Raw genomic sequence first — 27,855 nt, forward strand, 5'->3', positions numbered from 1 at the left:
TTGAACACAATGTCCGAGGTGTGGTCGCACTATGGAGCGATACAAAGGCATTATAACATCCTCATTTTTGTTTTCCATTCCGTTCTGAATAATATCTAACATTCTATTTGCTTTCTTAGCCACCGCAGCACACTGAGCAGAAGGTTTCAATGTATCATCAATGACGACACCTAGATCCCTTTCTTGGTTGGTGGCTCCTAACGTGGAACCTTGTATTATGTAGCTATAATTCGGGTTCCTCTTTCCCACATGCATCACTTTGCACTTGCTCACATTAAACGTCATCTGCCATTTAGACAGCCAGTCTCCCAGTCTTGTAAGGTCCTCTTGTAATTTTTCACAATTCTCTCTCGCGATTAACAACTTTGAATAACTTTGTATTGTCAGCAAATTTAATTACCTCACTAGTTACTCCCATCTTTAGATAATTTTATAAATATGTTAAATAAACAGCGGTCCCATTAGAGACCCCTGAGGAACCCCACTAACTACCCTTCTCCATTGAGAATACTGACCTTGTAACCCTAGTCTCTGTTTTCTATCTTTTAATCAGTTTTTAATCCACAATAGGACACTACCTCCTATACCATGACTCTCCAATTTCCTCTGGAGTCTTTCATGAGATATTTTGTCAAACGCCTTTTGAAATCCACATACACAATATCAACCGGTTCACCTTTATTCACATGTTTGTTCACCCTTTCAAAGAACTATAATAGATTGGTGAGGCACGATTTCCCTTCACTAAATCCATGTTGGGTTTGTTTCATTAATTCATGCTTTTGAATATGCTCTGTAATTTTGTTCTTTATAATAGTCTCTACCATTTTGCCCAGCACTGACTTCAGACTCACCAGTCTATAATTTCCCGGATCTCCTCTGGAATCTTTTTTAAAAATTGGCATTACAGTGGCCACCCTCCAGTCTTCTGGTACCATGCTCGATTTTAAAGATAAATTACATATTACTAACAATAGTTCCGCCCATTCATTTTTCAATTCTGTCAGTACTCTGTGATGGATACCATCCAGTCCAGGAGATTTGCTACTCTTCAATTTGTCAAATTGCCCCATTACATCCTCCAGGTTTATAGAGATTTCATTCAGTTTTTCCGCCTCGTCAGCTTAAATACCATTTCTGGCACCAGTATCTCTCCTAAATCTTCCTTGGTGAAGACTGAAGCAAAGAATTCATTTAATTCCTCTGCTATGGCTTTGTCTTCCCTGATGGCCCCTTTACTCCTCAGTCATCTAGCGGTCCAAACAATTCTTTTGCTGGCTTCTTGCTTTAATATACCTAAAAAATTTTACTTTGTGTTTTTTTTTGCCTCAAACGCAATCTTTTTTTTCAAAGTCCCTCTTTGCTTTCCTTATCAGTGCTTGAAACTTGACTATGTTGTCTTCCTGCAAAACAGAGATCAAATATATTGCCTGCAGAGTGGGTAGGACCTATAATAACCTGATGCCAATCTAAACAATTTAATGCATAAGAACAATTTGCAGCAATAGTTACTATCTATCACAGTGAAGATTAAAGTTGCTTAACAAGATAGTTTTAGAGGCAAGGATTTGACTAATTAAAGTTTTAGTATCGGGCAAAATCTGATTAGACACACCCTGGTGGTCTATAGATTTAGCAAGAAATTCAGATTCTTACAGGTAAGAAAAAGTTTCAATTGCATTCAAAACAAAATTTAACTTTTTTTTAAATAATCACCAATAGACCACCAATTTTTTTACCTGTTCTCACCTGGGATAAAGAGAGATAGTCAGAAGGACAAAGTTGATTGATAACCGAGACTGTAACATATAAAGGGCTAGATTCTGTATATCACATATAAAAAAAAAATCGGCACTGAAAAAAATTACGCCAATCATATTCTGTAAGGTATGACTGAATTTAGATTTACTTTATAGAATATGCCTACATTTCTGTGTAGTTTATAGAATACACTGAGGGGCCCTTTTACTAAGCCGCAGCAAAAAGTGGCCTGCGGGAGTATAGGCACATGTTTTGAGTACGTTATGGGCCAGTTTTAACTGGGTCTGCAAAAAGGGGCTTTTTATCGGGACGGGAAAAAGGCATGCGGTAAAACTGAAACTAGCGTGCAGCAAAAACTGGCCTGAGCCCTTAATGTCACTCATTGATCTAGCGGTAAGGGCTCACGCGCTACACGCGCGTTGACTGGTTGGCGCATGGGCACACTCCAAATCTGAAATTACTGCCAGAGGGACGCGGTAGCCTGGCGGTAGTCAAATGTTGGCTCACACTGCATACGCGTAGAGTTTAATACGCCTTTGTAAAAGGGCCCCTGAGTGCCCATCCGCGCGACTAAATTTAGTTGCAGGCAGTTACTCTAATTAAAACTTGGGGTAAATGCTGATGCCTAAATTAGGCGTGGATCGGATGTATTCTATAACATGCATAAACTTTAGAAATGCCCCTGATCCGCCCTTGGCCATGCCCCCTTTTTAACTATAGGACTTGGAATTTATGCACATCACATTACAGAATGCACTTAGCTGTGCATGTAGATTCTAATTAATGCCTTTTAGTGCCAGTTGCTTGTTAATTGGCAATTATTGGCGCTGATTGGCTTGTTAAGAAATTAAGTGGTGCATGCAATTCCAGAATATGACCAGATTTGTGTGCGCAACTTAAGTCATGCTACATAGAATCTGAGAGATTGCATTTTATAAGAACTTACTAAATCAAAACTATCAGTTTTATTTTTAACAGAATGAGCATTAACCATATAAATCCTCAGAGCTGACGAATAAGTATACAGCAGAAAGGGTGCGTGTAATTGGTACAAGGATGCTACGAGGCATAGGTAACTGGCCATATCTCCCTTGCCCTGTCACGATAGATATTTGTGCCATAATACCTAGGCAAATAATTAAAATAGAATAAAATGAAAACTAAAATACTCATATCAAAAACTAGAGTAACTTACAGTAGGTTGGTAATGGTTGAGTTCTCTCTGTAAAGGCCACAGGGATTAAGGGGTCGGAGGCTATGCAGCAGCCATGCTAAAATTGTTGACTTTAGATAATTAGAATGCTTGTGGATGAACATAGGAAGTCAGGGGCACTTCCTAAATAGGGGATCTTGTATGCTGGTCTACTAAAGATGGCTAAGAAGGAAGACAACCAAAACTTTCTAGGATAAGGAGTGATACAAATATTCATACTCAATGGCTTGTTGCTGAGTATACAGCAATAATTGAGCAGACTGAGTTTGTTGGCCTTTTTCTGGTACATCTGCTGTGTTAACTGTGTTTTTGTCTTCAACGCAATATGGTTTAAACTTTCCTCTGTCGTAGCATTTCATAGACTTTCTTTAATGTTGGATGTGTGATCAGTTTAAAAGTTCTGTTTATAAAGAAAGTTGTCAGTCATTGTGACATATCTGAAGTATAACATTTTACCACATCCCTGCTAAATCTGATGTAGGGTCCATAGATACACTTCTGTCAAGGTTTGAAAATGGAAGTAAAAGGTAGTATGTTTCTGAGAGTCCAAAGTCTACAGTAATTTTAAAATTGGAATTCATGACTAGCCTGAGTATCAAAAAATATCAAGTAAACATATAAAGAGTCTTTCACTAAGGATTAGCGCATGTTATCTGCAAGCAGGGCCATAGGGATAAAATGGGTCCTGTGACAGATATGTGCTAATCTTTAGTAAAAGACTCCTATGGCTTACAAGTTATAGTGCCTAGGCAGGGGAATGCATTATGAAATCCTTACCTCAGTTCTATGTAACTAGCTTAGAGAAAAACTTAATAATTAACATTAACCAGAACTCTGGGACTATGAGGGATACTCGGAGTAAAAGTGTTTAATCGTTAAGATTTTTTTTAATATCCATTTCTGTCTGTGGTAAACTCATCCATGGAGAGCATCCCAAAATAAATTTGTCTTTTAAGTTTAAAATGTATTTTAAAATAGTTGTTGTTTTTTTTAAAAGAGTAATTGTTATCTTATTTCATTTTAGGTTTTGTATCAACAGTTCAAATTTTTCTTGAACCTCTATTTTCTAGTAGTGGCCTGTTCACAGTTTGTATCAGCACTGAAAATTGGCTACCTCTACACCTACTGGGCTCCTCTGGTAAACAAACAAATGTGCATTTTAAATGTGATATTTATGCTTGTATTTAAATTCATGATGGGTTGTTGTCAGTTTGTCTTTGGGAGAATGCTTTACAGCTGTGGTTCTCAACCCAGTCCTCAGAACACACTCATCAGATTTTCAGGATATCCATAATGGAATGTGCATAAAACAGATCTGCATGCACCTCCCCCATGTATGCAAATCTATCTCATGCTTATTTGTTATGAAGATTTTGAAAACCGAACTGGCTGGGTGTGTCCCCTGAAGACTCGATTGAGAACCTCAGGTCTATAGTAAGGTACCAGATAATGCCTGTAAATTTTTGTACTTGAATGGAAATTAATTTGTTCTCGATGAGATTATAATCGTTATTATTTTTTTACCATATTTGTTACTGATTTATCCATTTAGTGCAGTCTTGCCGATGTTCAGTTCTTGTGGGCTATAAGCATATCAGGTTTTTAGGCTACCCCTAATGAATATGCATATCTTAATTCTAATGCTAGTCAGAAAATCACAAATTTCATTAAACTTTATAATATTTTCCTCTTTACTGAAATATTTTATGCAATAAACACTTTCTTGTGGAAATATTCCTATTTTTACTGCATAGACACAAATCAACCTACATATGTATGTTATAACATCGTACTTACTAAACACCAAGCATACCACCATACATACTTCAATGGAGCTAATTGCCACCACTCTCTTTTTTACTCAAAATACAAATATAAACATTTGTTTATGCTTAGAATGGTTTTTTGTATTGCATTAGCTCCATTGAAGTATGTATGGTGGTATGCTTGGTGTTTAGTAAGTATAATGTTATAACATACATATGTAGGTTGATTTGTGTCTATGCAGTAAAAACAGGAAATATTTCCACAAGAAAGTGTTTATTGCATAAAATATTTCAGTAAAGAGGAAAATATTATAAACGTTTAATGAAATTTGTGAATTTCTGACTGGCATTAGAAGTAAGATATAAATTGTATGCACAGTTTGGGTGTGAAAACTCATTTAGTATCATATTAATGAATATGCATGAGAGAAATCTTCATATATGAATGTAGTGGGCATGCAAATATGCTTTCTATTGCATATTATTACCAATACTACAAGTAACTATCAATAGTACTCAGTATTTATTCCACAACTCTTTATAATTACAATTTAAAGATCAATATCCAAAAGTATTTTTAAAACAGTGCTTTTATCCCTCACTCTCTCACTCCTCATTCATACCATACACACTCAAACTAATCCATAAACAACACCCAATAATTTAAAAACATTTATCCCTCATTACAAACCTCCCATTATTGTTACAAGTATTTGTTCAGTCTAAACATCTAAGGATTATCATTTAACATATTACTAATTATTTTACTTCGCACACTTCAAAACCATTTCCCCAAATACTAAGACATAATCCAAACTCTTCTCTGAACTGGTGCTTCACCTTATAATAGGCAACTCCAAACCATTCAGTCTGTGTCAATAGATTTCTTCTTACCATTACTGACACCACAACTATAACCAAGGCTGCTTATATGAGGAGCTAAGTCCTATAAATGTTTAGTCTCCTTTACGACCTTCTCAAACCTTAGTCATTCCTCAGTTGTGCAAGTAATTGAAGCGCCAGGTACTTTAACCTCCACTAGCGCCAAAACTTTAACAAAATCTTCTTCTATAGTGGATTATATCCTTTCCAATGTTTAATATCTAATTTCTTCAACTAGCTTGTGAAAGCCTAACACAATTGTATTTCGCACCATGCATCTTCAGGTGCATTGACTGCAACAAAGCAAATAGTGAAGGGAGCAAATTAAACATCTCACTACCACAGCACTCCTCTCTCTTAAAAGTATATATAACCAATGTCAAATACCTCATAAACAGCATTATATATTTCATCATATTACTTCGGTTCAGCCAGGTTAGAAAAATTGCCGGCCCTTCAGAAAGTGGTGTCAACCCCAATGTGGGACGCCACACATGCGTATCAGTCTCCTCTCTAGAACCTATGGTGGAGCTTACCCTCTTTATAGACCTGCCCATTCCACTGCTTTATTCAGGCCTGTAGGGGTCACTGTTTTCCATTGGAATATTAAACGTTGTTCAGCACGTAGCATGGTCTGCAGTAAATTGCCTCCTTGTTCATATCCACCTGAACCAAAACTAAAAACTTCACATCTTTCATTTTATGACCCACTGCAATCCAATGTTCCACAAGTGGGGTATCACTTTTTACCAATTTTAAATTGCTCAAATGTTGAGCAATTCTATGCTTAACTTTTTTCACGGGCATACTATAACATATATGACAAAATCGGATTTGCAGTTGGTAAATGATTTTATAAATAATTTTTTTGTTTTATTTTGGTTAGGGATCAGTATCCATTGGGTTACTAATGCATGAGAGCAATACCTGCACCCGCTACATCTGAAATGTCCAGTTGTAGACAACAGTTTGTTTCAAAGTGTTACTCTTCAGTTTCTCTCCCAAATTTAAACCCCTACGGTATGTAAAACGGGGTAAACACTGAAATATTTTATGGACTCCCAACAGTGGCCAATGTTTCTGAATGATCTGTTTGACTCTATCTATATTGGGGGCATAAGGACGTATACAAGTATTTTATATAGGACAGACAACCCTCCTGCCTCCCCTTGGAGTTTTCTTCTTAGCTTTAGTACTGTACTGCTGGTCCTATGGTAGGGGCAGTGGATCAAAGTTTTAAAGTGACATTCTACTTGGCAGTGCCGACACCAGGCACCATTGTTTATGTCACCCACATGTGAGAATATATGCCTGCTGTCCTCGGAGAACACCTGCCACATGTTAGTATCTTAGCTATTTTGCACCTGGGGCAATAGAGGGTTAAATGACTTACCCAGAGTCACAAGGAGTGGCAGTGGGTATTGAATCCAGATCCTTAGATTCTGAGGCCACTGCACTAACCATTAGGCTACTCCTCCACTCCATATCATCCCCGGATATTGAAGAACCTTAGAGACGTTTTTGCGGGTCCTCTAAAGTATGTGTTTAAAGACTCTTGAATGCTAGGGAAGTACCATGGGATTGGAGGAAGTCTGATGTGGCCCCTCTTCAGTAAGATGGGAAACTACAGACTGGCGAGTCTTACTTCATTGGTGGGAAAGTTAATGCAGCTGCTGCTGAAGGAAATGTAACCCTATGGGTTAAATGTTAAAAGATTACCTGGCTCATTCTGGATCTGGTGTGGAGACAGTGAGCAGTGCAGTGAAACTGAGTGGTCTGTGTGCATGCGCTGAGTGTTCCGCATGCTGATGGAACTCTCAGGAGAGTGACAAACAGCTCAGGCTGGCAGTTGGGAGGGAGCTGTATTGGTGAGAACATGTTACTAGGAAAAGACTGGAAGAAAGTTGATGCTGGAGATCATCACCTGAAAGAAAAGGCGCCCACCGTTTAAGAGAGCCAGAGAGAAAACAAAGAGAGCAGCTAAGTGACTGAAACTATTTTAAAAAGTGCACATAAGAGAAAATAGTAAAGGAAACCTGAACAATAAGTGAGAGATAACTAAAAGAAGAAAAAAAGAGTAGAGGAAAACTTACATGTTGGGATCCTTGGGGGTCTCCAGGGGTCTGAGGGACAGGAGAGGGGAGAGAGCAGAGATCTGGATCGAGGGCATATGTTGGATATGGTTAATTTAGATTTCAGCAAAGTCTTTGATACTCTTCCTCATAGAAGGCTCATTATTAAACTGTGTGACTTGGGGATGGGGCTGAAGATGGTAACTGGACGAGAAGTTGGTTGACTAATAGGTAGCAGAGGGATGTTGTTAATTTGGTGGAAACTGGAAAGAAAAGTGAGTAGTTGAGTGTCTCAGGGATCTGTATTGGGGCCGAATGTGTTCAGTATATTTGTATGACATCGCCTAGCAGTTGTAAGTAAACGTTTGTCTTTTTGTAGATGACATATATTGTAACAGAGGAGACACTCCAGATGAAGTAGAAAACATGAAATGAATTTATAAAAACTAGAATATAGTCTTAATGTATGGCAGTTAAAGTTTAATATGATGAAGTGCAGAGTGATGCCCATGGGGTGTAGAAATCCATTGGAGCTGTATGTAATATGGGGAGAGAGGCTAATATGTATGGATTGGGAAAGGGGCCTTGGGGTGATGGTGACTGAGGATCTCAAGGTGGCAAAACAGTGTGATAAGTAGATGACTAGGGCCAGAAGGATGCTAGGTAGCATAGTAAGAGGCATAAGGAGGTGTTAATGCTCCTGTACATGTCGTTAGGTCCCACTTGGAGTACTGTTTGCAATTTTGGAGGACGTATATCACTTAAGATATAAAAAGACTAGAAGCGGTTTAAAGGAAAGTGACAAAATTGGTATGGGGTTGACATGAAAAGAAGATGAGACTTAAAGACCTGAATACGTGTAACCTAGAGCAGGGGTTCTCAGCCCAATCCTCGGGACACAACAAGCCAATCTGGATTTCAGAATATCCATAATGAATATGCATGAGATAAATTTGAACTCACTGGCTCCATTGTATACAAATCTATCTCATGTATAATCATTGTGGGTATCTCTAAAACCTGACTGGCTTTGAGTGTCCTGAGGACTGGGTTGAGAACCCCCTGCCCTAGAGGAAAGAAAGGACAGGGGAGTTATGATGCAGATGTTTAAATACTTGAAAGGTATTAAAATACAAACAAATCTTGAGATGAGGTAGCAGTAGAACTAGAGGATGTGAATTGAGGTTGCATGGTGATAGACCAAGAGTAGTATAGGAAAAACATTTTCACAGAGAAGGTGGTGGGTTCCTGGAAATTCCCTCCCTTTGGAGGTGGTGGTGGTGACAAAAACAGTGACAGAATCGAAAAATGCATGGGTAAAAACAGGTGTGGTGGTAGGAATGGAGAGAGATGCTGGATGCTTTTGGGGTCAAGGAGGATAGCAGGGAAGAAGAGAGGCTGAACACAAGAGGTGGAGAGAGGTGGTGATAGTGGAGAGATGCTGGATACCACAGAGGGGAGGTAGGGAAGTAGAACGATGCTGCGTACCATGTTGGGGGGAAGGGGAGGAGGAGATATCAGATATGAGGGTGTTGGCAGGGAAGGCCTGTAGCTGCCCTGTAATTCCGGGGGCTTGTATTCCTGAAGGTTTGGTGAGGGTGTCAGATGCCATTGAGGTGATCTTGGATCAGCGGCCCAACACTGTAACGAAAAAAAGTGATTATCTCACCAGGTTGTCTGCCTGATTCGATCCTACTTCTTGATGGAAAAGAATTTCTACAATTTCACCTTGCACACAGTCATAAAATTACACTGTAAATGGTCCACATAGAAGATAAGTGTAGTTATCTTGCTGGTAGTGTGGTATTCGGGCCCGTCCCCCCAAAGCCATTTTCTGGTTGGAACAATTGTCCCCTTTTTCCACATTTTACATATGTCAAGTATGTGATTGCATGGCTTTCTTATAAAAGCTCTCTGATTCACATATAACCAGGAATAGATAAAAAGAAGCTTTCAAAAACTTCAAAATATGTGTCTACTCAGGAAAAAAGTAAATGTGAAAATTGAAAAGTTTCTCATTTTTTCTTTTCTGGTTCCTTAAAATGTATTGGTAGTTCCGGTGCTGTAAAATCCAGTATTCTGCATCAGCATCAGTTGTGCCTTCATGTAGATTTATTTAGTACAGAAACAGTAACATGCATTAATAGTGTTTTAATCTGACTAAATAAATACTGTCATAAAGTTTCAGATAATGATAGCTTTGAACGAGATCACTATAATAAGCGATTTGAAGTTGTGCTTCAAATATGATTAATGCTCTTGCACATTCTAAAGTTTATTTTCATACATGAAGAGTTCTCAAGCATACTATTAATCTATACCTCAGCATGAGGTCTTTCTTCTTGAAGTTGTTTGATTGTTAATCTACTAAATAATGCTTATCTTCTAAAATGAATTCCATATAGGAAAAAAAAGGCTTCCTGCTACGAGCCTTGTTTGATAAAAATGTTTCCTATGGTAGGGAATGCAGAAAAGCCTATCTTTTGAATAGTGGTGTATAGATATTTTCCAAATTAGGTCTCCCCTACATAATTTTATAACATAATACAAACAAATATAGTATAAAACATTAGTATAGTTATTTTTCTCATAACATATATGGTCTCACTTTGTCCTTAGGCTATCAAACTAGGAATTTTAAGGACATGTTTAGACCTTTACATTCACTCCATACAAAGGAAACAGTTTGATTTTTCATTTGGGAGTGTTTAGATCAGCTCAGCTACTGTGACTGGCCACAGGTGGATTCTGTAGCTTATTATGGAGCCTTATTAAGATGATTTTTGGAAACACAACTAGTTTTGTGTTTTTTTTTGAGCGGGGGTTGCTTACAAAGAGTAAGAAAGTCATAATCGAGATTTCTGGTTTCTTCATGGCTTTTTGATTATGTTCATAATTGTTTTTTTCATGTTGAACATGTAGAGTATGCTGAATAGAGCCATGAAACTTCCTCCTCAAATGTATTTTGAATTTTATACTTTAGAGAGTAGAATATGTAAAATTGATAAGGGTGAGAAGACTTTTACAGAACGCTGCATTTTAAAAATATAATTAAAATTAATCTTTTGAAATTAGTTAATACACTTGATTATTCACATCAATAAACTTGAAAGCTTAGCCTCAGGATCTTAGCCGAGATTGGATGGCAGAGCCGGTGGTGGGAGGCGGGGCTGGTGGTTGGGAGGCGGGGCTAGTGCTGGGCAGACTTCTACAGTCTGTGCCCTGAAAAAGACAGATACAAATCAAGGTAAGGTATACACAAAAAGTAGCACATATGAGTTATATTGTTGGGCAGACTGGATGGACCGTGCAGGTCTTTTTCTGCCGTCATCTACTATATTACTATGTTACTATGAAAGTGAGGCACAATAAAAAGAATCTTAAATTAACATGCACTTGTGCTCTTTAAACTATTCTCCACATTATATACAAGAGATTCTGCTTTATATTGAAAATATATAAAAACTAAATGCTAAGGGGCCCTTTAAGCTGCACTAAAAAGTGTATTAAGGCCATTTTTACCGCAGACTTAAATTGGCTGATTTTCTGTTTTTTTTAATTTTTTTTTTATTAATAGCAGTGTGCTAATATCGCCATGAGTATGTGGTCATTTAAAAAAAAAAAAAAAACCTACTGTGGGAGCACTTACCACCACCCATTTTGTAGGTGGTAAGGGCTCATGCAGTATTTCAGCACTAACCAGTTAGGATGCGCTAATGTAGATGCACTGATTAGCACATGAAATAAAATAAAAGTGGGAGGACGACCAAGGATTCCAAAGACTGAAAGGATATATAATAATAAAGATGTTTATTGAGGTATAAAGACTCGACACAATCCTCAACAAAGGGAGGTCTTTAGAAAGACTGTTGTGAAGGTGAGCGTGCTTCGTTGTCTCCTCTGACACAGCGCTTGTATAGAATGCTGCAATAAGCTTATTGCAGCATTCTATACAAGCGTTGTGTCAGAGGAGACAATGAAGCACGCTCACCTTCACAACAGTCTTTCTAAAGACCTCCCTTTGTTGAGGATTTGCCTTCATCAAATAGTTCTCAAAAGCATTCGGCATTAAGACTCCTGATGCAGGCCTAACGGCCGAAACACGACGTTGTGTCGAGTCTTTACACCTCAATAAACATCTTTATTATTATATATCCTTTCAGTCTTTGGAATCCTTGGTCGTCCTCCCACTTTTATTTTATTTCTTGTTGTTGTCCGTGGGGCGTCTAGAGTTCTCCGCCTTCTGGCGGATATGTTTTCCATGATTAGCACATGAACACCCACTTTTCACCCCTGATATGCCCCCTCCAAAAATATATTTTTAGAGCACAGTTAACATGTTCAGATTGGCAGTTATTGCAAGATGGCCAATTGCGTCCTGCGGTATGCCATTTTAAGCTGCATTGAACATGCTTTAACAGCTTACTAAAGGGGCCCCTAACTAATTATTTTGAAGCACTCACAGACAGTTACCTCACATGCAAATCTGATTGGATTCATCTGTCACAGGTACAGTGTGGCCCTGAGTAACATTCACAATTTTTTTTTCTGTGTATATCAACCCCACAGAAAGAATCTTCTGATCTTTTCTATTAACATTATTGCAGAAAATGCTGTTTAGAAACTTAATGCAGGTCCTTTTAGTATGGTATCTGTTCTTTGCATGTGTTCCTCTCAATATACAATATCAAAGTTTTGCTTCTAAAGCTGTTTACATATAAGTGAATATTAGATGAATCTATATGTGTGTGATTTTTTCCAGGGATTTGTTCTAGCTGTCACAATGGTGCGGGAAGCAGTTGATGAGTTTCGCCGTTACCAGAGAGACAAAGAAATGAATTCACAGCTATATAGCAAGCTTACAGTACGAGGTTGGAGAATTTCACATTTATATATATTTTTATATAGGCAACACTGTAAATATGAATCCTATTAGAATTAATGTTATAATTGAGCACACTTGTCGGTCACAGTGGTTCTGCACATGTTCTTATGACATCTATGCATTTCTGGTTTCCAAGTTGTTGATGGTGAATATTCATGAGAACCCCCCCCCAGACCATCATCCTTCTCCTCAAAAAGATGAGTTGATCTTGGCTAATTTATGTATTTTGAGTACCTTGACATCTGGACCCATTTTATCATTTCTACTTTTTTTGACTTGGCCATTTCCTCCTACCCGTACTTACTGCTCACTCAGAATCAGGGCCAAGATCTAGTGCAATGAGCCTTCCATTGAGCTACATGGGAGAATTTCCCCCCATTTTTTTATATTCCCTGCTCCACAACACACCTAGTCTAGTTATTGCAGTGGCAGCCCTTGACTGAGGGCTATGCACCATATCTCCTTTCAGAACCCTGAAATCATACATTGAAATACATTAATGTGATTGTAGTTGTATTATATTGTAAGCCACATTGAGTCTGCAAATAGGTGGGAAAATGTGGGATATAAATGCAGCAAAATAAAAATAAAATAATAGGCCCTGAATATAGCCACTAGGTGTCACCCTTAAGTAATGACTACAGTTTGTCTCTTTACTGGGTCTGTGAGTGGAAGACCCAATATAGGGATCAAACTGGGCACAGCACTTTTGGCAGGCCCACCCAACTGTACATATTAGACAATCTTCAGGACCGGTATTGGTGTCCCTGGTCTACAGATTAAGGCACTGGGAGGCAGAAATTTAGCTTGGTTTTAAAAATTTGTTTCTGATGTGCATGTGTGTGTGTTCTTTATTTTTCTATTAAAAGAAAGATTGGCCCATGTGGAAGATATTGGAGTGTTATTTCTCCCAACTCTAGATTGTATTTCAGGATCGTTGTTGTCCTGTTGTCAGATTTATTTATTCTTTTGGGAAGGACTGTGTGCAAGACCATGGCCCTTTAACATCATAGAATAATGTTTTACGGGATGCTCACTAATTAAACCCAAAAATGTAGAACTGAAATTAGCAGCTCAAAAAGATCTCTGTTGGTTCTTTGTTTGCTTAGTCTTTTATGATAAGAATATGATAAGGAGTGGAGTAGGGAAGGCATACTCTGGAAAACCATCCTATGAAGGACTGTTGTACCATTTTTCTGTAAGATGGCACCAACAGAGAGCCTGTTTCCATAACCTAGAAAAACTTACATGATTGTTGATGACATTCTTGGAAACAGTATAAATGAAACCACTCCTAAGGAGGAACTCTAATATATTACAAATAATGCTGAACTGCAACTTCTTTTGTGAGTATCCACTGAAACATGAAACCAAGCATGAAGCTAGAACTTGGGGGAAGGCAGGATGGGACAGAAAAACACCCACCCACTATGTTTAGATCATATGGATCAAGAACAAAGTGCGCCACTTGGAGACTGGGGGGGGGGGGGGGGGGGGGGGGTTGATGCAGAGAGCTACTGCAGGCAGAAGCCTGAGGTTAACAAGCAATCAATGTGCCACATTACCAATGGCTTCAGTGCCAAAGTTAATCTGTGCATTAGACATCTGTACAAAGCATGCTGAGGAGGTTATTAGTTAAAATGCTGCAATGCAGAGTTTTTGAGGGCACACAATGTGAGAATTTTAACACCAGGCCTGAAGCAGTAAAAAAGGGGTAGGTTGTGAGTCCTCATACATAAAAACAAATCCCTGGAACTCTAGCAGCCTCCCCCTAATGGGAACCCCTGCCTCCAACTTTAATAAAATTCCTGGTAGTCTAGCATACCCTTTCCCTTCCACAAACCTCCCCAGACCCTCGTCCTCTACCTCAAAAAGTTGAAAGGCAGGAGCGATGCCCAATCATCCCTCCTGCCTCCAGCAGTGCCCTACCCCTAGATGTGCTCTGTGACGCACTGCTAGGGGCATTTTACCAACTAAGACGATGCTTATTGTCTTATTTGGTAGACTGACTCCTAATGGAGTACTTCAGTTCACTACTGGGGGTCAGGAAACCTCATTTTGAATGACACTGGTGCCAGAGGCAAGAGAGAGTGTCCATTACTTCTGCCTTTCAACTTTTTGAGGTGAGTGACGAGGGTCTGTAGAGTTTGGGGAGGGGGTACACTAGACTACCAAGGATTTCTTTTTAAGTTGGAGAGGGGGGTCATATGAGGGGGGGGGGTCACTAGACCAGGGATTCTGTTTTTGTATCGGGGCAGGGGGATTGGGGCACGGGGGGGGGGGGGGCACTAGACTACCAGGGATTCTGTTTTGTATCGGGGCAGGGGGGGCACTAGACTACCAGGGCTTTTCTTGTGGTAATTTTGAGGGGGGAGGAGATACAAACCCTGTGGCATTTTTTTTTTTTAATGTCCTCGTTCAATCCATGTGTGAGCCATGGACAGGCATGGGGACATTTTTGCACTGAGCTGCTGATTACTGCTGTAGTTTGCACTGTGTTTTTTGACAGTGCACACTTTTTATTAATGACAGTGATTTGTATACTCATGGATTACTGCATCACCACAGTATATGTTTGCGTTTATTTTGCTATAATACTCAGCTATTAGCACACTGCTGTACCATGTGGGTTTCTGCATTGGTTACTGGAAGAATACTCAGTTTAGCTGCCTTTTGATTATACATACTGAGGTTGTTTGCTTGTGAGTCACTTTTTGCTGCAGGAACCACATTTATATTAAATTTTTTTTTAAATCTTAAATCAGTATCATATTCTGTGAATCTTGTCATTATTTTCTATAGCTTGTCATGGTTAAATTGTTTAATTTCTACTTATCCTGTGAACAGTTGTCTTGGGCAGGTAAAGTTGGAGGATGTCATTATTAAGAATTCAGTGTGTGTTTATACTAGGCAGAAGCCTGGGAATGTGATTGGAAATGTAAGAATATATTAAGAAAACGGAATAATATTTTTGTCACATATTTATATTATATGAAGTATAACTGGACCTATTGTTACCAGTAGAAGCATATTGGTTTTTGAAGAGTTGGAGTTTTAATGCCAGATCCTAGGATGTACTTATTCTTTTGAAAGCTGTTTTTATCATAGAAGAGAAAGTTTGTTGTGATCATATTCCCTATTTTGAAAAATGTTCTGCCTGCTTCTTTAGTCCTTTTTTTTTTTTTTATACTTACGCATAATTTTGATGCACCAATGTGAACAGGTTTGCCGTCTGGTGTGAGAACAAGGTGCTAGATCTTTTCTTATCCTACACAAAAACTTCTTGAGTTCCTTCTATACTACTCTGTCTAGTCTAAAAAACAACTCTCTAAGGGTTCATCTCAGTGCAATTAGTATGTACTTATCACTGTGTAGGAAGTAAGCCAATCTCTGTATAGCTTCTAGTTGTTTGATTCATGGGAGGTTTGTTGTTGATAAAGTCCCCTATCAAATCTCCTACTGTATCAAGGGACGTCAATGTCATCATCACCCAGCTGATGAAAGCTCCTTTTGAGCAAATAGAGGACAGAGGACATTTCCTGCAGTTCTTCCTTTTTGGAATCTGACATTCCATTGATTATATAAAATTTTAAATCATTTTTATGAAACTGTCAAAATTAAGTTTTTGAAATCTGAAAAGGTATGGTTATTTGACTGTCAAAAGCATTCTTGGTATCTAAAGAGAGTATGAGAAGTATTTTTTATCTGAGAGTTCATGTATCACTTTAGAGCTCTTCTTAAATTGTTCATAGTTTTTTTGTCCTTTTAAACTCTGGTCTGGTTCTTATAATTAATATACTTTTTTTTAGCCTCATTATGATTTATATTTGCTAAAATTTTAGCCTCTGTATTTATTAATGAGCTTTGTATGTTATAGAGCACTTTTGCCCCCCCACCCTATTGCTGGTGAAATCCCTTAGGAACCAGGTGGTAAGGGAATTGCAGGAGTAAGTACTAGCCAAGCTGAGAACTGCATTTCTGAACAAGATCAGTGAATAACTTCTTACTTTTTTTATTGCAGTAAAATATTTGTTTATAATTTTAGTAAACTTTACTGTGGCACACGTTTCTGTTGTTCTAGGTATCCTTAGTCAACATTTTAAAATAATCATTCTCCGAGGACAAGCAGGCTGCTTGTTCTCACTGATGGGTGACGTCCACGGCAGCCCCTCCAGTCGGAACACTCTACTAGCAAAGGCCTTTGCCAGTCCTCGCGCGCTCATACGCACCGCGCATGCGCGGCCGTCCTCCCGCCCGAACCGGCTCGTGTTCGTCAGTCTTCTTTTGTCCGCGCTCGGTACGGTCGTGTTTTCGCCGTGTCGTGCCCCGCAAAGTCGACCTCGCGCGTTCTTCGTGTTGTTTTCAAAAAAAAAAAAAAACATTCTGTGTGTGGGAAGAGACTCTTCAGTCTTTTTTCCCCCCGCTATTTCCAGCTTTTTCGCCCCGGTAAGTTTTCTTTCGTTGTCGGGGTAGGCCGCTTTTAGGCCTCGGGTCGAAGTTTTCTTCCCCTTGTTTTTCGGGTGCTTTTTCCGCCATTTCGACTTTTGATCTTGCCGGCGTGATTTTTCCGCCCATGATATCGAAGTCTCCCAGCGGCTTCAAGAAGTGCACCCAGTGCGCCCGGGTCATCTCGCTCACTGACAGGCACGCGTCGTGTCTTCAGTGCTTGGGGGCTGGGCACCGCCCGCAGGCCTGTAGTCTGTGTTCCCTTTTGCAAAAGCGGACTCAGGTAGCGAGATTGGCCCAGTGGAACGTTTTGTTCTCGGGCTCTTCGTCGGCATCGGCACCGGGGGTATCGAGTGCATCGACGTCTTCAGCGTCCGGACCTTCAACCTCGGCCGCCAGTGCATCGAGTGCATCGAGGCATCGGCCCTCTGCATCGGCGCTGAGACATCGGACAGCTGCATCGACGTCGGTGGTACCGGGACCTCGTCGGCTGATGTCGTCGGACGGTGGTGCTTCGTCTGGAGTGCAGGTGAGGGCTGTCCATTCCCCTGCTGGTGGCGGTGAGCCTTCGGGTGGGTCTCCCCCTACCCTGAGGGCTCCTGCGGTACAGCCCCCCCCCCCCCCCCGAGACTGACCTCCTTCGGCCTCGGCCCCGAGGAAGCGACGGTTGGATTCTACGTCCTCGTCGGTGCCGGGAAGCTCCGGTGACATGCTTCGTTCCAAGAAGTCGAAGAAGCATCGTCATCGGTCTCCTTCCCGTGTCGGCACCGAGAGCTCTGGGTCACCGAGGGAGTCGGCACCCAGTAGGCATCGACACCGAGAGGACCGCTCACCCTCTGTCCAGGAGGTGTCGATGCGCTCCGCTCTGGACAGCCCGGAACAGCCTCCACGCCCGGAACAGGTTCTGACGTCGACGCCTGCATCGACATCCATGCCTTTCTCTGCAGCCGCTCTGAACGAGAGCCTCCGGGCCGTTCTCCCAGAGATTCTGGGAGAGCTGTTGCGCCCTTCCCCTCCGGTACCGGCGGTGCTTGCGCCACCGGTACCGTCGAGCGTGGCGCCGGCTGGTCCATCGCCCGAGGTGAGGTCTCCGGCGTCGGTGCCGCGTGCGGTACCGGCTGCCGTCGCCTCCCAGGAAGGCTCCCCGACTACGTCGGCGGAGGGAGCTTCGCCGATGCGGGCGAGGGAGTCTACCTCTCGACGCCCCCATCGTGGACGTGGCTCCACGGAGTCGAGTCGGGCAAGGTTGCAGACACAGGTCCGTGAACTTGTGTCTGACACCAAGGGTGAGGCCTCGTGGGAAGAGGAAGAAGACCCCAGATATTTCTCTGACAAGGAGTCTGAAGGTCTTCCTTCCGATCCCACTCCCTCTCCTGAGAGACAGCTTTCTCCTCCCGAGAGTCTGTCTTTTGCTTCCTTTGTCCGGGAGATGTCTACGGCCATCCCCTTGTGGAGGACGAGCCCAGGGCTGAAATGTTTGAGCTCCTGGACTATCCTTCTCCACCTAAGGAAGCGTCCACTGTACCCATGCACCATGTCCTAAAAAAGACATTGCTGGCGAACTGGACCAAGCCTCTAACTAATCCCCACATTCCCAAGAAGATTGAGTCCCAGTACCGGATCCATGGGGACCCAGAGCTGATGCGCACTCAGTTGCCTCATGACTCTGGAGTTGTGGATTTGGCCCTAAAGAAGGCTAAGAGTTCTAGGGAGCATGCTTCGGCGCCCCCGGGCAAGGACTCTAGAACCTTAGACTCCTTTGGGAGGAAGGCCTACCATTCTTCTATGCTCATGGCCAAAATTCAGTCCTACCAGCTCTACACGAGCATACACATGCGGAACAATGTGCGGCAGTTGGCGGGCTTGGTGGATGCGCTCCCCCCTGAGCAAGCCAAGCCTTTTCAGGAGGTGGTCAGGCAGCTGAAGGCGTGCAGAAAATTCCTGGCCAGAGGGGTGTATGACACCTTTGATGTTGCGTCCAGGGCCGCTGCTCAAGTTGTGGTGATGCGCAGACTCTCATGGCTGCGTGCCTCCGACCTGGAGAATAGAATCCAGCAGCGGATTGCGGACCTCGCCTTGCCGTGCGGATAATATTTTGGAGAGAAAGTCGAACAGGTGGTAGAGCAGCTCCACCAGCGGGACACCGCATTCGACAACTTCTCCCGCCGGCAGCCTTCAGCATCTACTTCTACAGGTAGAAGATTTTTCGGGGGAAGGAAGACTGTTCCCTACTCTTCTGGCAAGCGTAGGTACAATCCTCCTTCTCGACAGCCTGCGGCCCAGGCTAAGCCCCAGCGCGCTCGCTCTCGTCAGCAGCGTGCGCCTCAGCAAGGCCCCTCAGCTCCCCAGCAAAAGCAAGGGACGAGCTTTTGACTGGCTCCAGCAGAGCATAGCCGACATCCAAGTGTCAGTGCCGGGCGACCTGCCAGTCGGAGGGAGGTTGAAAGCTTTTCACCAAAGGTGGCCTCTCATAACCTCCGATCAGTGGGTTCTCCAAATAGTCCGGCAAGGATACACCCTCAATTTGGCCTCAAAACCTCCAAATTGTCCACCGGGAGCTCAGTCTTACAGCTTCCAGCACAAGCAGGTACTTGCAGAGGAACTCTCCGCCCTTCTCAGCGCCAATGCGGTCGAGCCCATGCCATCCGGGCAAGAAGGGCTGGGATTCTATTCCAGGTACTTCCTTGTGGAAAAGAAAACAGGGGGGATGCGTCCCATCCTAGACCTAAGGGCCCTGAACAAATATCTGGTCAAAGAAAAGTTCAGGATGCTTTCCCTGGGCACCCTTCTTCCCATGATTCAGGAAAACGATTGGCTATGCTCTCTGGACTTAAAGGATGCCTACACACACATCCCGATACTGCCAGCTCACAGGCAGTATCTGCGATTTCAGCTGGGCACACGTCACTTCCAGTACTGTGTGCTACCCTTTGGGCTCGCCTCTGCGCCCAGGGTGTTCACAAAGTGCTTGGCTGTAGTAGCAGCGGCACTTCGCAGGCTGGGGGTGCACCTGTTCCCATATCTCGACGATTGGCTGGTGAAGAACACATCCGAGGCAGGAGCCCTGCAGTCCATGCAGATGACTTTTCGCCTCCTGGAGCTACTGGGGTTTGTGATAAATTATCCAAAGTCCCATCTTCTCCCAGTGCAGAAACTCGAATTCATAGGAGCTCTGCTGGATTCTCGGACGGCTCGCGCCTATCTCCCAGAGGCGAGAGCCAACAACTTGTCCCTCGTCTCGTGGGTGCGAGCGTCACAGCAGATCACAGCTCGGTAGATGTTGAGATTGCTGGGCCACATGGCCTCCACAGTCCATGTGACTCCCATGGCCCGCCTTCACATGAGATCTGCTCAATGGACCCTAGCTTCCCAGTGGTTTCAGGCTGCTGGGGATCTAGAAGACGTGATCCACCTGTCCACGAGTTTTCTCAAATCCCTGTATTGGTGGACGATTTGGTCCAATTTGACTCTGGGACGTCCTTTCCAAATTCCTCAGCCACAAAAAGTGCTGACCACGGATGCGTCTCTCCTGGGATGGGGAGCTCATGTCGATGGGCTTCACACTCAAGGAAGCTGGTCCCTCCAGGAACGCGATCTGCAGATCAATCTTCTGGAGTTGCGAGCGATCTGGAACGCTCTGAAGGCTTTCAGAGATCGGCTGTCCCACCAAATTATCCAAATTCAGACAGACAACCAGGTTGCCATGTACTACGTCAACAAGCAGGGGGGCACCGGATCTCGCCCCCTGTGTCAGGAAGCCGTCAGCATGTGGCTCTGGGCTCGCCGTCACGGCATGGTGCTCCAAGCCACATATCTGGCAGGCGTAAACAACAGTCTGGCCGACAGGTTGAGCAGGATTATGCAACCTCACGAGTGGTCGCTCAATTCCCGTGTAGTGCGACAGATCTTCCAGGTGTGGGGCACCCCTTTGGTAGACCTCTTCGCATCTCGAGCCAACCACAAAGTCCCTCAGTTCTGTTCCAGGCTTCAGGCCCACGGCAGACTGGCATCGGATGCCTTCCTCCTGGACTGGGGGGAGGGTCTGCTGTATGCTTATCCTCCCATACCTCTGGTGGGGAAGACTTTGTTGAAACTCAAGCAAGACCGAGGCACCATGATTCTGATTGCTCCTTTTTGGCCGCGTCAGATCTGGTTCCCTCTTCTTCTGGAGTTGTCCTCCGAAGAACCGTGGAGATTGGAGTGTTTTCCGACCCTCATCACGCAGGACGAAGGGGCGCTTCTGCATCCCAACCTCCAGTCTCTGGCTCTCACGGCCTGGATGTTGAGAGCGTAGACTTTGCCTCTTTGGGTCTGTCAGAGGGTGTCTTCCGCATCTTGCTTGCTTCCAGGAAAGATTCCACTAAGAGGAGTTACTTCTTTTTATGGAGGAGGTTTGCCGTCTGGTGTGACAGCAAGGCCCTAGATCCTCGCTCTTGTCCTACACAGACCCTGCTTGAATACCTTCTGCATTTGTCTGAGTCTGGTCTCAAGACCAACTCTGTAAGGGTTCACCTTAGTGCAATCAGTGCATACCATTACCGTGTGGAAGGTAAGCTGATCTCAGGACAGCCTTTAGTTGTTCGCTTCATGAGAGGTTTGCTTTTGTCAAAGCCCCCTGTCAAGCCTCCTACAGTGTCATGGGATCTCAATGTTGTTCTCACCCAGCTGATGAAACCTCCTTTTGAGCCACTGAATTCCTGCCATCTGAAGTACTTGACCTGGAAGGTCATTTTCTTGGTGGCAGTTACTTCAGCTCGTAGAGTCAGTGAGCTTCAGGCCCTGGTAGCTCAGGCCCCTTACACCAAATTTCATCATAACAGAGTAGTCCTCCGCACTCACCCTAAGTTCTTGCCAAAGGTTGTGTCGGAGTTCCATCTGAACCAGTCAATTGTCTTGCCAACATTCTTTCCACGTCCTCATTCCTGCCCTGCTGAACGTCAGCTGCACACATTGGACTGCAAGAGAGCATTGGCCTTCTACCTGGAGCGGACACAGCCCAACAGACAGTCCGCCCAATTGTTTGTTTCTTTTGATCCCAATAGGAGGGGAGTGGCTGTGGGGAAACGCACCATATCCAATTGGCTAGCAGATTGCATTTCCTTCACTTATGCCCAGGCTGGGCTGGCTCTTGAGGGTCATGTCACGGCTCATAATGTTAGAGCCATGGCAGCGTCGGTAGCCCACTTGAAGTCAGCCTCTATTGAAGAAATTTGCAAAGCTGTGACGTGGTCATCTGTCCACACATTCACATCTCATTACTGCCTGCAGCAGGATACCCGACGCGACAGTCGGTTCGGGCAGTCAGTTCTTCAGAACCTGTTTGGGCTTTAGGATCCAACTCCACCCCCCGAGGGCTCTGTTTGTTCTGTTCCAGGCTGCACTCTCAGTTAGTTGGTAAATTTTTTTAGGTCAATCTCAGTTATGTCCTCGCCGTTGCGAGGCCCAATTGACCATGGTTGTTGTTTTGAGTGAGCCTGGGGGCTAGGGATACCCCATCAGTGAGAACAAGCAGCCTGCTTGTCCTCGGAGAAAGCGAATGCTACATACCTGTAGAAGGTATTCTCCGAGGACAGCAGGCTGATTGTTCTCACAAACCCGCCCGCCTCCCCTTTGGAGTTGTGTCTTCCCTTGCTTTGTTTTGCTACTTATGGGACTGACGAACACGAGCCGGTTCGGGCGGGAGGACGGCCGCGCATGCGCGGTGCACATGAGCGCGCGAGGACTGGCAAAGGCCTTTGCTAGTAGAGTGTTCCGATTGGAGGGGCTGCCGTGGACGTCACCCATCAGTGAGAACAATCAGCCTGCTGTCCTCGGAGAATACCTTCTACAGGTATGTAGCATTCGCTCTACATCCCAGTATCAAATTAATGGTGTTCCTGAGTGGTCCTAAAATGTCTGCCTTGGAAGAACAGGAAAAATATTGACAATTCTCTTCAGTTTCATGTGCTTGTTTTATATATAGTAACATAGTAGATGACGGCAGAAAAAGACCTGCACGGTACATCCAGTCTGCCCTACAAGATAAACTCATATGTGCTACTTTTTGTGTATACCTTACCTTGATTTGTACCTGTCCTTTTCAGGGCACAGTCCGTATAAGTCTGCCCAGCACTATCCCTGCCTCTCAACCACCAGCCCCGCCTCCCACCACCGGTTCTGGCACAGACCGTATAAATCTGCCCAGCACCATCCCCACCTCCCAACCACCAGTCCCGCCTCCCACCACTGGCTCTGGCACAGACCGTATAAGTCTGCCCAGCACCATCTCCGCTTCCCGCCACCAGCTCTGCCACCCAATCTCGGCTAAGCTCCTTAGGATCCATTCCTTCTGAACAGGATTCCTTTATGTTTATCCCACGCATGTTTGAATTCCGTTACCGTTTTCATTTCCACCACCTCCCGCGGGAGGGCATTCCAAGCATCCACTACTCTCTCTGTGAAAAAATACTTCCTGACATTTTTCTTGAGTCTGCCCCCCTTCAATCTCATTTCATGTCCTCTCGTTCTACCGCCTTCGCATCTCTGGAAAAGGTTCGTTTGCGGATTAATACCTTTCAAATATTTGAACATCTGTATCATATCTGGCCTAGTGGTTAGGGTGGTGGACTTTGGTCCTGGGGAACTGAGGAACTGAGTTCGATTCCCACTTCAGGCACAGGCAGCTCCTTGTGACTCTGGGCAAGTCACTTAACCCTCCATTGCCCCATGTAAGCCGCATCGAGCCTGCCATAAGTGGGAAAGCGCGGGGTACAAATGTAACAAAAAAATAAATAAATAAATATCACCCCTGTTTCTTCTTTCCTCCAGAGTATACATGTTCAGGTCAGCAAGTCTCTCCTCATACGTCTTGTAACGCAAATCCCGTACCATTCTAATCTATTATAAAATATTCTTAGATCAAGTAAAAAAAAATATTTCTTTTGCAACTGTTGAAACTTCCTGAATACTCTTTATTTAATGAATATAATGAAATACCGTAGATACTTATTTCAGTGTTCTGTTGTTGCATATTGCTTTAGGCAAAAGTCTTGCACCTTGGTAGACAATAAAGTCTAGATATGCAGCCACTACTGACAGCTTTGGACTTTTATTGGTAATTACACAGATGGTGAGGGGTTTTTAAAGAAAAACTAGTTTGCAAAAATAATTTGTTCAAGAGGTATTTAATCTTTCTTCTCGTAATCTGAGTTCAGTAAAATCTAATATTGAATGATTTTAATCAAGCACAAAGTTTCCAGGCACAGCTTACCACTAGTTGATAGAAACAACACTGGCAGATTGAAAAGAGAAATGCTTAGCTGCAGTGAGACTGCTACTAACAATTGGCCATGGCAGGAAGCGGAAGTTGTGATGCTGCTGAAAAGTACTTCCTGTCTCCTCCTTGCAGTTAACTAGAAGAGAGACTGAAGAAATGAAAGTAGTGCGGAGGGGGGGGGGGGGGGGGGGAGAGGAGGTGTGGGGAGGGTTACTGACAGTGAGGAAAAGGAGAAAGTTAAGGGTGAAGGACAGGCACAACAGAGTAGTACTTCTACTATGTATCATTTCTGTAGTGCTACCAGATGTACGCAGTGCTGTACATATTCAAATGAGGGTTCTTTTTCTCTAGAGCTCACAATCTATTCAAGACAAACAGGACAAATAGAAGAATTAGGAAGTTTCATTTATTATAGGAATGTTTAAACAAAACATAGGTAGGAAGGAGAATAGAGAGTTAAGATTTAATAGCAGCCTTCAAAAATGAGCTTTTATGTTGAATTTGAATAGGTACTTGTTGGCAGCTGTAGTGATGTCTTTCCCATTGGTGATTTGTTTTCTTGGCTGTCTCTGTACAGTGGCATGAGCTGTGTGGTTGCTTGGTTCTTTTGTCTTTAAGCAAGGGTTGCATGCTTGCGGTACCCCCCCCCCCCCCCCCCGATCTTACAGTACTAGCAACCAATGTATGGGGCACGTGCCAGCTGTGATGCGTCTGTGTGCATGCTTGCATGGAGTTCTGTATAGAAGCAGCCACCAATGATGAGGAATTGGGTCTGGCTCACAACATAATGTTGTGGTGCTCTGCAGGACCCTCTTCAGCCAGTGTGGCTGAGCCTGGTCTCCCTTCCCCTGAAATGAGATGGCTTTAAGGCCTTGGCTTGGGACTCAGCAGCATCTGCCTCCAATTCCTATGGCGGCATTCTCAAGCCACCCTCCAGTTCACCCCCTTTTAGTGTGCTTTCTCACCTTCTATTCCAAATATTCTGTTATAGGGCAGCCTCTTGCTTACTGAAAGCGATGTGTGCTACTGCCTCTTTTGGATTCATGGCTCCTGTGCATTAGTTTTGCAGATCTTGACCTTGGCTTAGAGGCATAGGAATACAATGAGATGTTGTTTTCCATGTGCACAGTTCTGTTTTTCTCTTTTATTCCTAGGTCTGTTCCCATGTTCTTATATGTTTTGTCAATGCCTACCTGAACAGCTTGGCGAGTTTGACACTTTTGTATTAGTTTTAATTAAGAAATAGTAGTATTCTTCTACGTTTGCTGTTAATACTCATTCTTCGATTGCCCTTGTGGAAGCAGCAAGCATGTGTTCATCTACATTTAGCTATAGTATGTTAAGATCAGAGGTGTTTAATCTTGCCCTGTTTGATGATTTACATTTGTCGTTTACTTCTACTTACCGACACTTGAGATTTGTGTGTTTTGTTTCACACTACCTGGGCCCTTCTAATGCTATGCCTACATATTCTGTCCATATCGGCAGCAATGCTTATGTTAATCAAAGAACTTTAAGCAATGGTAGAGTTTCAAAGCTTCTCAATGAAGTTCTTTTATCCCTTTTTTATCTGTACAGTTAGTGTCTCAGGTTTCACAAGCAAAGGAGAATGAAAGTGTGGCGGCCAGATGCTCTTAGTGCGGTGGCAGTGGCTCTGAGTTGAGTGTATAAGAGAAAAACAATCTGCTTAACTGACAATGCTTTGAGAGAGATCCTGTTCAAGACTTCTGTTTCTAATATTTCACGTGCTTGCATTAAAAACATTGCAAAACTCTCCACGCACTTATGTGGTTGAAGGATAATTTCCTTTTCACTGTCAATTTTCCTGTAATATCTTGCCACATTGATTATGTTTAAAACTCGACAAGATATGTTTATACATTTGTTCACTTTCTTGCTGTAAAATCAGCTTTAAAACCTTCTCCAATTCTGCTTCAGGAACACACAGTTACTTCTCCAAAGTCACCTCCAATACATTTGCAAGCTTACTTTCTTTACCACCACAGCTGATATTTTGCTTAGCTATGTCTGAACAGTGGCAGGTGGATGCACCTGCCCAGCTCTGTCAGGTTTGAATAAGGGTAAGTGGCCAGTGCCAGCTGAGGCCATGCACTAGCTGTGTCATTGTGCATACATGCATTGAACTTACTGTAGATAGGACACTGGGGGATAGTGTGGGAACAAATGATAACGTCTATTGTGAGATTGCAAGTTTCACTTACTCTATGCACCTTAATGGCTCACCTTTGGGGAAAATGATCTTATAACCATGCGAGATTAAAATTTTTGTTTGACCCATGGACTTTAATAATTCCTTTTTGGGAAAAATGACCAACCATGCTCAGTTTTGCACTGGTGCAAAATGCAGAGGGAGTTTGTAGTGATTATATGCCTATTTCTGACTTCGTACCTGGTATGGTCCTGCATTTTGAATGTGAAAAGGAGAATAATTGTGTCACTTCTGTGGAAAGTTCTTTAAAATAAAACCCCAAAACAAAACAAACACTATGTAGAATTATTTGTGGGATACTAGTTTTTGTTTTCTCACACACACTACTCTCACTGTCTTGTTTGGTGCTGTTCAGCTCTGACGCCTTACTTTTGTCCAACATGGTTTGATATATTAGCACTACTTTATAGGACTTTTTCAAAGTCTTGCTTTTGAGGGATGGCTGCAGCTTGACCTAGTGGTTAGGGGCCCCGTGGCAAATGAAGTGTCACTGCTGTGGCCTATGGTAGAAGGCCAGCCCCCATGTAAAACACAAGTATGATGAGTACCGAGGTAAAAGTAACCATGGTTAACACCTTACTTTGATGGAATGGGGCTTTAAAGAAAGGCTTGCAAAGATACAGGTGGGGCAAGGGTGCATTTATGGCAGCCTTAAAATTGAACGAACCTCTGGGAATTACTGGGCTTTTACAGTTTATACACAGGGATTATTAATTAAGTATGTTATGTGAGTGTTTATATACTCATGATCTGATTCTAAATGTTGAGAAATCCTTTCCTAAAAATTGTCTACTGCTGATAAAACCAGAAATACAGGGAAGATGCTTCATTTACTAGAGGACATCAAAACTTTGGGGTTTCTCTGTGGTAGTTCTTTACAGTTGACTTCACAGATTGGAGCTGTGGTGCAGTCTTGCTTTTTTCAACTGAGAGAGATCTGTCAGTTAAAGCCACTTCTTAGCAAGTCTAACCTGATTAAAGTGGTCCATGCATTAATCATCAGTAGACTTGATTATTGCAGTTCACTTCATCAAGTCCTTACTAAGACTAGCTTGAGAAGGCTGCAGTTGAATCAAAACACTGCCACCAACTGGTAAAATGTGATCATACAACATCTATTTTGGTAGATTTGCACTGTCTAGCAGCTGAAGCATGCATTTCTTTCAAATTATGTCTTGTTTATAAGGCTTTTTACCTGGAAACTCTGAAATATCTTTCTGAGGAGTCGTAAAAATGCTTTCTTTCTTATACATCACGCTCTTCTCAAAAATGTTTGCTTCAATATTTTGCATAAGGTTTATTTATTGGTTCTTATATCAAAAACTATTTCAGTTCAGTGTGGCTT

The 27,855-nt window shown here is 42.8% G+C and overlaps 1 protein-coding gene across 1 annotated transcript in view; it reads left to right on the forward strand.

The window, feature by feature from the left end:
* ATP9B (ATPase phospholipid transporting 9B (putative)) overlaps nucleotides 1–27,855 on the forward strand; it is a 706,895-nt gene that overhangs the window by 109,472 nt on the left and 569,568 nt on the right. Inside the window, 2 exon segments of the mRNA XM_030211876.1 lie at nucleotides 3,999–4,112; nucleotides 12,457–12,565. Coding sequence (XP_030067736.1) covers nucleotides 3,999–4,112; nucleotides 12,457–12,565 — 223 coding nt within the window.

Source organism: Microcaecilia unicolor, chromosome 1 (genome assembly GCF_901765095.1).
Source record: "Microcaecilia unicolor chromosome 1, aMicUni1.1, whole genome shotgun sequence".
NCBI lineage: Eukaryota > Metazoa > Chordata > Amphibia > Gymnophiona > Siphonopidae > Microcaecilia > Microcaecilia unicolor.